The sequence below is a fragment of the Sinocyclocheilus anshuiensis genome, unplaced genomic scaffold, assembly GCF_001515605.1.
Source record: "Sinocyclocheilus anshuiensis isolate Anshui unplaced genomic scaffold, SAMN03320099.WGS_v1.1 scaffold718, whole genome shotgun sequence".
In the NCBI taxonomy this organism is placed as follows: Eukaryota; Metazoa; Chordata; class Actinopteri; order Cypriniformes; family Cyprinidae; genus Sinocyclocheilus; species Sinocyclocheilus anshuiensis.
This window is the reverse complement of record NW_015546102.1, coordinates 254,352-266,205: the sequence shown is the minus strand read 5'-3', so window position 1 is coordinate 266,205 and position 11,854 is coordinate 254,352. Positions and strand designations below refer to the sequence as shown.

The 11,854-nt window shown below is 35.5% G+C and overlaps 1 protein-coding gene across 2 annotated transcripts in view; it reads left to right on the top strand.

Moving 5' to 3' along the window:
- dipk1aa (divergent protein kinase domain 1Aa) overlaps positions 1-11,854 on the top strand; it is a 27,507-nt gene that overhangs the window by 13,384 nt on the left and 2,269 nt on the right. The window contains exons 2-5 of one of the 2 annotated variants that reach the window (XM_016502220.1): positions 8,517-8,651; positions 9,780-9,887; positions 10,157-10,333; positions 11,391-11,720. In XM_016502220.1, coding sequence (XP_016357706.1) covers positions 8,517-8,651; positions 9,780-9,887; positions 10,157-10,333; positions 11,391-11,720 — 750 coding nt within the window. Of the gene's footprint in view, positions 1-8,516; positions 8,652-9,779; positions 9,888-10,156; positions 10,334-11,390; positions 11,843-11,854 lie in introns of both variants that reach the window. The other variant, XM_016502219.1, reaches the window with a different exon arrangement.

Here is an 11,854-nt window from a genome sequence, read left to right as displayed (position 1 = left end):
ACATATACTTCGTAGACATCCTTAATCTCTAATAACTCCATTCTGCTGTCTGTTGTTCTGTTGTCGGTGTTTCATTGTTTGAATATGGCACTTATCACATGCTGTGTGGTATCGGTGTTTGGTATCGGGGCATTTTAATGAGTACGAGTACGAGTACAGGAGACCAGTATCGGGCCCGATACCGATTATGTCCCTAATCAAAACCATTGTATAGGACAATTTTAAGGCCCTGAATGGTATAATCCCAGAGATATTGGGATCTCACTGCAGCTCCATATCCAAATTGTAGTATCCTACCCATTTTCAATGGTCAAAAACAAAGTGTGGTTTTGTGTTTATCTTGTCATCACTGTTGACACTGTCAAATATGCAAATAATAACAGTAACCCAGGGTCTAGGAATGTACAGTGTGACACGTCAGATTATGAATGACCAGGATTAATTGTTAATTCTAGGTAAAGTATGAACAGTGTGAAATGTACAATAAGATTACCCAGATCCCATTTACCTGGGGTTTAGAATTACCCAGTGTTAATTATTTCAAGTGTGAAAGACCATAAATGTTTGAGGTACTATCAGTGATTCTGCCAAATATGCCATTTAGCAGTAGATACTAGGGCTATCAAAACGGCTGAAAAACTAAATTAGAATTTTGTACTTAAACATTATCAAAATTCGAATTATGTTCGAATTTAAAATGCATAATATGTTTTTTTCAAAGTTAAACTTGCATTAATTTTACATGGCTTTCTAAACATGCGGCTCTTTTGTGCGAGACGCGAGTGCGAGAGTAATAGATGTCCGTGTAGAAAATGAGTGAAATATGCGTTCTGTGTGAACGGCTTGGTTTCGGTTTTGATGTAAACAAGATCTTCTCCGCATTGATGTTCTCTTTTTCCGCTATATTTTTAATGAACAACGTAGCGCCGCATCTAGTGGCTTCAACTGGATATGCTAACAAAAACATTATAATGCAATGACACTTACATCGTCATCGCATCTCGTGCTCCGCTGATAAGGCTGCCTCCTTAACGCACACCTAAAATTCGAATGCAACGTTTTTGCATTCGAATGTGGATTTTTATTTTAAATTTCGACGAATATTCGAAATTCGAATTTATTTTGACAGCCCTAGTAGATACTACTTGATCTGAATTTGCTTCACATTATATAACAATAAAAAAGACAAAGAAATTCTAGTAATTATCCAGGTGAGGCAAATCTTGGTTTATTGACGTGAATGCAATGTGTGGCGAAAGCAACCACTTTTCCCTATGAGGTATAGGGCTGTCAAAATGGCTGAAAAACTAAATTCGAATTTTGTACACGTGCAACGTTTTTGCATTCGAATGTGGATTTTTATTTTAAATTCGACGAATATTCGAAATTCTAATTTTTTTTTGACAGCCCTAATGAGGTATGGGATTTGTTTCAATCATGTTACAATACTGCATATCTGAACTATTGATTCATTGAATTCATGAACTAACAGAAGCTGTTAAAATGAACAAAATCCCTTCTTCAAAATATCCCAAAATATTTTAATGTTATTATAACCTAAAGATGCTATGTGAAAGTTTGAAACAGAAAATAGTGGTTTTCATCTTGCCACTTTCTTGGTAAAGAAAACACATTTTTACTCAAATTAATCAAAATGGATTTATAGCGTTTTGGAACCAAGCTCTTCATTTCTACCAAATGCTCCACCTGCTGTCAGAGAATGAATGAGCATTTTCAATAAAACTGTTGTTTTGTTCAGCGTTCAGACATATGCAAAAATCGACCCATGTTTTTACCCTGCAAACACGCAGAGCTGTAAATGTGAACTGGTGGATCGATAAGAAGACAATGCATTATAAAAATCTAATAGGGGTGTGCGATATGCATGGTCTGCGTCTGCGATAATATTGTAATTGTTGTTTTAACGATGTGCGATTTGATATTATCGAGTATATCGCGAAAAGCAAACAAAACACCTACAGAGTGCGCGCATACATTACATGATGATGGTCTAGTAGGTTAGACTAGTGCGCGTGCGCATTTATATTGCGTTCTTTCACTGCATGAATCAGTCTATTAAAATGCATTTAGAATTATATAATTCAAGATATGGGGCAGAAAATGTATCTATTTATATCATTTCATATAGTTAATATCACATGAAGAGTGCCGTTTTTTTCTCCAGAAGTCAGCATGATTACAAATGTGATATTGATTTTATACAACAGTTCAATAAACAAGAAGTTAATATTAAGAGACGTATGTTTTAGACGCCATATTTCCATATTTGCTCTATTTCTCCAACAAAAATCATTCCAAACACAGCCACAGCGCTGTTCTGTGTCACTGAGCAACAGGAAGGTGTTTCGTTCCTGAATGAATCAACCATTTAAATTATTTGGTTCAATCGGAGTGACTCACTTAACAGTGACTTGCTGCCACCTACTGGCGATTTTAATTTCACATTTAAGGTACCTTTTCATTTTTTAAATAATTTCAAACATCAGTTTTTATGTTTAAAATATCAAAACATTATTTATGCATTTGTAACTGCAGGTTAAAGTATTCCATGTCCCTCTGAGCTGCATTAAACTCAATAAAATAGTAAATACATCTAAATGCCACTTCTAATGCAGCTTCTGTGTTTCCTCTGCATTGCAAAGATACATTTTGTTGATACTGATTTCATTTGCTTGGTAACAGCCCAAATGCAAGAATTTGACTCAAGAGATGGTACACACTTTTGGAAAAAATGGCTTAAAGATAAAAATGCCCATAAAACTTGTTGGAAATAATTACATTTTATCACTGCTGTGAACTGACCACACAGGATATGAAGAATATCAAAAAAATTCAGGAGTCAGCTGTCAGCACAATTACTTTTTTTATATTTATATAAAACTTTTTGTTTTGTGAAAACCTGTAAGTCATACTTTTTACAGTAATTTTACAGTTTAATATGTTACTATAGACATTGCCCTACCCCGCTCATATGGTATTAATTTTATTTGTGCAGGTCTTAAAAAGGTCTTAAATTTGAGCTTAAAAATCCTGCAGAAATCCTGCTGTGGTGATACAGGTTGGTTAGTACAAAGGGTGCCAGATCTCCAGGTTGGGAGGTTTACACAGTGTCTGAACTTTATTACATGACACACTTTTGTTGTTGACTATAAATAAGGAGAAAACTTCTTTGTCTGGTATTAAACTGCTTTATCTGGTATTACAGATATCAGAAATATCAAGTCCTGTTGGAATCATAGCCTTATGGGCAGCGCTTTGTCATAAAGAAACCATTATAAAATTGCTGCAATTTAATTGAATAAATAGACTATATACCAGATTGAAGTTCTTTTTACGTGAACAGCTCATGATCTGGTGTTTTTAGCGGCTCAGAGTAGCTCAGTTCGCTGTAGGCAATTCCACACAAACTCTGTCTTTGCATCTGCTCTGAATTTGGGTCACTAAAAATGTGCATTTAGGAACGCAACATGTGCTAACCATCAAAACTTGAAAAGTGCCTATAAACCGGATGTTGCCAAGAAAAGATAAGCCAATATAAAAGCTTGATAGTGTAATGTTTGAAAATGAAGAAATTAAGACATAAAGTCATAAATATTAGTATTGTAATTGTACAGTTGTACTCTAAAATAATTATTTTTTAAATACTTGATTGTTTGTATTTTAGTTAAATATTTAAATAGTAATCGTTCTTATTTCGTTAAATATTTTATTTAGCAATAATACAATTAATAGTACAATTAACAGTCATTATTATTATTATTAATAATAATAATAAAAACAGTCATACTGAGATCACAAAATAACCAAATCTGGGGCAAAAATTTGAATCCCGGCATGTGTTTCTTTCCCAGTCCCATCTACATTCTCAGTTCTATCCATTCGCTTCCTGTCTTGCTTCAGTTGTCTTGTCAGAATAGAATACTATCAAAAACTTCAAGAAAATAAAAAGAAATGTCATGTCCTCCTAGCATAAAAACACACAAAGAGGAAATGATGCAAGGTCTGTATTGTCTGGATTTCCAATCATCATAAAGAGTTATTTTGAGAGGTTGAATGATATACGAGTCACAAGGAAGAACATTTCAGACAAATTAAATTTGGACTTTCAAAGACTGAAGCCTGCAGGGAAACTAACCTGTAATCATGTCTGAAGGAAAACAGTATTTACCTACCAGCTGTATAGCAGTTTTGTCCTAGAAAGAGTGACTGGGATTTCTGAGTTATGAAAGGAAATAAAATTTGAGCTTGTTATATTACAGCAACTGTACCTCAAACTCACATAATGTGTCCTCTAGTACTTTGACTCACATTCTTAAAGCTGAAGTGTGTGATAATTTTTGCACTGCTAGCAGCACCAGACAGAATTGCAAAAGTAATATCATTTGTATCAGGTAATATCAGTAATTAATATAAAAAGTAATATCACCACAGGTAGCCCTTGTCTCAGACTCTTGGTTGGATCAGTGTTGCTGTGTTGGGATAGTAAAACAAAGTAAATGATTTCTCACTTTGGGTCATTCCGTGTCAAATTAACCAAATTTCGGAAACTTAAAAAAAGTTTGGCTAAAAGTTTTGATTCTGTGTGTGTACATATATGTATACAATTTAACAATTTATTCTTGGAGCCACATTGACATCCCAGTATCTCTGGAAATGAACCATATAGGTATAATGAAAATACCAAAAGAAAGTTTAATATTCTAGGATATTAAGATATGTTTAATACTTTTTGAGTTATAGGCATGTAAACTTTGGGGGGGGGAGGGTATTTCTTTCACCAAATATATATATATATATATATATATATATATACACACGCGCGCGCACACACACATGCATATACAAAATTTGAATATTGTGGAAAAGTTAATTTTTTGTAACTTATTTCACAAAGTGAAACTTTCATATATTCTAGATTCATTCTAGAGCCTCATGCGGCTCGCCAAGCTTTAATTTGTGGCTCGCATGGCAGATGGCAGTAAATAATGCGATGATATGATCAATACAGATATTAAAACATTAAAAACAAGCAGGGCTATAACTAAGCCATTAAAAAAATTCACACCGTGTCTACACCGGTGTTCTGACTGTCAGAACACCGGACGCGAGCGTAATGGTGCGACGCGACAAAAGACAATAGAACCCATTATAATTATGGCCCTATGATTTCTGCGATGCAAAAAACGCGGACGGAATCATGGAATCCAGTCATAAAAACAGAATTTACTGTATAACGTGGAATGTCACGGAATTTGTCAAAGTTTGGGTGAATAAATCAAAAGTAGGTCATTACACTTAAATCAAATTGCAATATTGACATATCTGTAAATATTAAGCTGCAAAAATACTATTTAAATATGAATCCTGCGTATCTCTTTATGAATGAATGGCACAGATGCGCGGTTTCGTTTACTACACACATACTGAAGCGCACAGTGTTTTCAGCATCTGCGGTCTCGCTAAATGAGAACATAAATACATGAACAACAGTCAGTGTCTGCTCTATTACAAAAAACTGATATTTGAAAAATACCCAAAACAGTGGAATTACAAGATGGAAATATAGACTAGAACGATATTTAAACTTGCTCTGCCCTTACGTCCATGACATTGACTCACTGCGGAGTTGTTTTGGCAATCTTGTGCTCTTGGATGGTTTGATACAAGATGGGCTAATGTAGAAGCAAATAACTTTAAATAAATAACTTTAAAAAATAACTAAATAACTTTTAAAAATAAACCCCTTTGTATTGCGTTGCATATTGTATGTTCAGGGATGACAGATTGAGAAGCAGACATGCTATTTATGACTGGATGTAACTTTTGATACTTTGCAGTAAAAGTGGCTCTCCTATTAACTTTGTCCTATAAGTGCGGCTCTCGTGAAAAAAATAGTGAAGATTACTTGTTTAGATGATTTAACAAGTTTATACAACTCTTCCTCTCCTATAGTAGAGAATGAGTGGAATTGTGCCTCAGAGGATCTATAGCACACTATCTGATGTGATACTGTAGCTGACGGCTGCATGGTTACAATTTTATCTCTAATAGTATCGATCTTGGAAGTAAAGTAGTTAATAAAGTCATTACTGCTGTGCTGTTGGGAAATGTCATCCATGTTACCATACTCTTTTATGGTACCAAACCATACTCTTTTGGTTTCTGTACCCAATATTTAAAAAATTTACAAATGCAATAAAAATATCCGTATCGGCAAGTACCAAAAATAAAAGTATCGTATCGGTCGAGTACTGGAAAAAGTGGTATCGGTGCATCCCCAATTTTGAGATACTGGATGTTTGACTTTCATAAGCTGTAAGCTCTAATCATCAAAATTAAAACAAAAAAAAACTTTTGAAATGTTTTACTTTACATGTAATGAATCTAGAATATATGAAAGTTTCACTTTTTGAAAGGTTACAAAAAAATGAACTTTTTATACGATATTCTAATTTTTTTAGATGCACCTGTATGTAGCCATGGTCCTCTGGTTGAGTTGACACAGACTGACCCATTTAGAGTCTTATTTTAAGAGCAGTATGTCTTGGATCATGGCTAGGTATTAACCATAATTATCTGTAATCAATTCCTTGGACTTCCAGATGTACTTTGTTAGCACCTGCTGGTGGAATACCCAAATGGCAGTTGCACAGACTGAGTTTAGATACAATATTACGTGCGCTGAGAAAAGACATCTCATGCATCTAAAGCGCAATGGCCTATTTCTAACAAATGTGGTGCACCAACCTTTGTTCTGCTTCATTTACATGGACCTGCACTACATACAATGCACCTACATGTGTATGTGCCCATAGATAGTGTAGCATTAAATTTTCATAAGATGTAGCCCACAGCCCCATACCTAATGCAACCTAACCCAAAAATGAAAATAGAGCCCTTAAAAGTCTGGTCATTTGCGTTTCAAAGTGGAAAAAAGTGAAAAATAACCCCTAGTATCATTGCTTGCATTTTAACAGATTTAATGAATAAATAGAAGAACAAAATGACTGTAAGTGTTGGTGTTTATTCTTAACCTGAAGATTTATAATGTTTTACAGCATTTGCAAAGTAATTAAATAATACATTTGACTAATAATACATTTGACTAAGAAATGAATAATTTTATTCGGCAATGATGCATTAAACTGACCAAAAGTGACACTAAAGTCTTCTACATTGTGCAAAAAATAAATAAATCTATTAAAAAAAAAAAAAAAAAAATTCTGAAAAAAATGTGTCATGGTTTCCACAAAAATATTAAGCAGCACAACAGTTTTCATTGATAGTAATAAGAAATAGTAATATTTCTTATTTTGTTAAATATTTTATTTATTAATAGTACAATTATTATTATTATTATTGCATGTTATTATTATTATTATAATTGCAAAAGTAATATTGTTGGTCCAATGGTAGTCCCTGTCCCAGTCTCTTAGTTGGGTCAGTGTTGCTGTGTTGGGATAGTAAATCAAAGTAAATTATTTCTCACTTGAGTCATTCCGTGTCAAATGAACCACAACCGTTTTTGTCGATAGTAGTAAGAAATGTTTTTTGAGCACCAAATCAGCATATTTGAATGATTTCTGAAGGATCGTGTGACACTGAAGACTAGAGTAATCGCTGAAGAAAAGTCAGCTTTGCCATCACAAGAATAAATAACATTTTAAAATGTATGCAAACAGAAAAAGGTATTTTAAATTGTAATGTTTCACAATATTACTGTTTACTGTATTTTTATCATATAAATGCAGCCTTGGTAGGCATAAGAGACTTTTTTCAAAAACTTAAAAATCTTATTGACCCCAATCTTTTGAATGGTAGTATTATTTGCTCTACCTCATGATGGCTGAAACCACAGCACAAATAGCCCATAAAGACAACTATTCTATGGTTGCAAAGCTCCTGGCTGTTATTGCAGGATACATGCGGATGCCCCCTGAAGCCTTTCACTTCAAACTGCTGTAAAGCTTGATCTGCCCAAAGTGACATGGTAAAGCTTTGGTGACCACAGTAACCACATGCTTTTTATTTCAGGGGCATAACACTTCATGCAGGTATATTAGTAGTTCAGAAGCCTTGTGTGCAAGTGAACTAACAGAAATAGCCTAGGCTGTAGGGACTTAATTAAAATGAGTTAATGTAGCAGATAATTATTGACCTTGCTTTAGTTAAGTGTTATCAGATTGTGGCTGTACTCATTTCATGACCCATTGGCTGGTAGTTAGCAAATAAGTGGTTTGTTCACTGTTGATGGTTGTATTTCTTTGGGTATGTTGTAGCAGGAGTCTTTTTGTTGTTGTTAATTTGCTGTGTGACATGTATTGACATGAATATTGTTTCAGCCTCTTTTTCTGTTTTGAAATTTGACAGAGTAATAAACTATAAGTAAACACTTGACATCGAGTTCAGTCAGGATTTGTGTTTACTTTAAGCATGGACTGTGTTAAAGTTCACAGACCTGGGCTTATGTTTATTTTCTGCTTCCTTTCCCTCAGGCTCGCCTGTCCTATATTCGAGTAAAGTATCTCTTTCTCACATGGCTTGCTGTGTTTGTGGGCAGTTGGGTTGTGTATGTGCAGTACTCAACTTACACTGAGCTGTGCAGAGGACGAGAATGCAAGAGCATAATTGTGAGTACAACCTCTTTGACAGCTCCAGACTATGTAGCCTGATAAGTATTTAATTGTGCAGTTCATTTAACCTATTTTTACATTTAAATTACCTTTTAGTATAAGCTATTTATGGATTATTCTATATATTCCATGCCAAAACATGAAAATAATAATTTTAATATTGGTGCATCCCTAATAATAGCACAGTGTCATTAAAGGGAATAGTTCACTTAAAAAGATAAATTAAAAATTAAAAACTCAACCTCATGTTGTTCTGAACACTTTTTTTCCATAGAAGGCAAGAGGACACATTTAGCAGAATCTAAACAGTTCATACAATAGCTTTGTGAGGAATTCACAAATATTTAAATTATTATACACTGAAAATCTTCTAAAGCAGAGTTTAGTTCCAACCCTGATCCAACACACAAACCATGTAGTTTTCAAATAAGCCTGAAGGACTTGATTAGCTGGATCAGGTATGTTTAATTAGGGTTGAAGCTAAACTCTGCAGGGCTGTGGCCCTCCAGGAACTTAGTTTGACACCCCTGTTCTATATGAACCAATTATATGCCCATTATTGTAGTATGTTTTATGAGAAAATATTATATCAGTCGTTCTACTTCAAATTTCAATGACTTTTTGTTGTAATTATTTGTGAAATTTACTAGCAATTGCTGAGTAAAATTTGTTTTAAAGTAAATTGTACACCTTTCTGCTTAACATTATCTTTTGAGTTCTGTGGAAGAAAGCATGTCATATTGGTTTAAATAACATTAGGGTGAGCAAATGATGGCAATATTCATTTTTGGGTAAACTATCCCTTTAAGACTTAAATTAGATGGGGAAAAAAACATTCATATACTACCTAACCCCACAGCCCCATCTATTGGTAGTGTGCTGGAAAAATGTTTCTTTTTTATTTAAGCCATTACTCAACATCTTAGTGTAAAGCTTACTTTGATTGATGGAATGTCACATACATTCTCATTGAAATTTATTGGCATTAATGTTTGCCTACAAAACCACCACTGGCTCTGCACCTGATTGCTTCTATTGTCCTCATTTGTAAGTCGCTTTGGATAAAAGCGTCTGCTAAATGACTAAATGTAAATGTAAATGAAATGGACCTTCCCTTTCCAACAGTGTGAAAAATACAGCAAAGGCATTATTGATGGCTCTGCCTGTAGCAGCCTGTGTGAAGAAAGCTCACTGTACTTTGGAAGGTGCCTCTCCACCAAGCCAAACAATCAGGTTTGACACTAACACACTCAACCATAAGCCTTAAAATAGAATCCAATCCTGCTCCTGGAAGGTACCTTCAAGAAGAGTCCAGCACTAATTAAACACACCTTAACTAGCTAAGTAAAGGTCTTCAGGAACACTAGAAAACTTTCATGCAGGTGTGTTGGAGCTAAACTCTGAATGAACAAGGCCCCCTCTAGGAGCAGGATTGGCCATCCTTGAAACCACATACGTCTCAGTACTGTCTTGATAACAGTGTGTTCCTCTGTTGCTCTCAGGTCTATACAGGCAGCTGGGGTGATCATGATGGTGTCATCAAGTGTCAACTGAATGACATCCTGCACTATGAGCTGGGAGATGAGCTGGAGCCAAAGAAAGAGGTCGCACTCTTTGACAAACCCACTCGAGGAACCTCTGTAGAGAAGTTCAAAGAGATGGTTGCCAGTCATTTGAAGGTTTGGATGCTTTTTTGGTTTTAGAAAGTTGTTACTGCTCATTAAAAAGGTCCTAATAGCACTTTTTGCATTGTTCAGCACTCAATTCTTTAAAGGAAAGCCACAAAAATGTCACCAGACAGATGTCTGTCACTTGTTATGGCAGTTTGATTAAAAAATAAATAAATATGTATATGAATAAAGTATGATACGTGCATGGATGAATTGTTGTTTAAATATACACTATGCCTGTAACTTCTGCAAGTCGCATGCTAAAACAGTGCAGCATTGTAGAGAATTCACCTTTAAGTGTTTGTTTAGCACTTACAAAACAATTAATTTCTCAAAAGTGACATTACTGCTTGCAAAACTTTTTTACAAAAGGGACTGAAAGGTGCAGTCAGGGTTCTCACAATCTTGGAAAACCTGGAAGGTTAAGGATGTTTTAAAAGTGTGCTTTACACTTTAGGCAAATGTGCTGCTGCTCTCCATTCCCTTTCCAGGTCATGCCCGGGTTACTATGGCAACAACAAACAAAACATTTGTTTGTTTTGATCATTTCTGACTATCATGCTCAAACTCACGTCATGTTTATCATATCTAACTCAAGCAGACCCCCTTTTATATATATATATATATTTTTTTATTTATTTTATTTTTTTTTTGCTTATACCTTGGGCAGAAATTTTCAAATGAGGGATATTGTGACGTGAATGTTCCCAGAAGAAAACAGTGCTTACTGATGTAGAGAATGACTCCCTTTTGGAACTTTGGAACTTTGCAGATCTTTTTCATGCACAAACAGCAACATTACAACATACTAAAGGAAGTTGAAAAGAGCATAATAGGACCCCTTTAAAATGAAGTCTTGTATGGTGTTCAGGTGTGTGCCAAAGTTCGTAAAACAGCATTCACATCATTCAAACTAAGTAAGATGACCCGAGCGCACACCAAAAGTGCTAGTGTGAAAGCACCCTTATGGGCTTTGGCATTTCTTTTTTCACTGAAGTCAGTTGACATCAATTGGAATTGTACAACATCATAAAATCAACGCAAATTCTGTTTTGTTTTTCTACAGGCAAAAGTTGGAGAGCAAGCCAACCTCTCCAGTTTGGTAAGCCTGATTCTTTCAGTGGCGGACAGCAATAAAGACGGCCACATCTCTCTCCCAGAAGCCAAGTCCGCATGGGCTTTGCTGCAACTCAACGAGGTTCTGCTAGCAGTGGTGCTCCAGGACCGAGAGCACACACCTAGATTGTTGGGCTTCTGTGGGGACCTGTACGTAGTGGAACGGGTGCCTCACACTCCTCTGTACGGGCTCAGCCTGCCATGGCCCATGGAACTTTGGATTCCTACGGGCATGCGGCGAAACATGGACCAGTGGTTCACGCCTTCCTGGCCCCGCAAGGCTAAAATTTTTATCGGCTTGCTGGAGCTTATAGAAGACATTTTCCACGGTACCTTTGGTAGCTTCTTAATGTGCGACATGAGAGCCAGTACTTTTGGTTACACCGATCGCCATGACCTCAGGCTGGTGGAGGG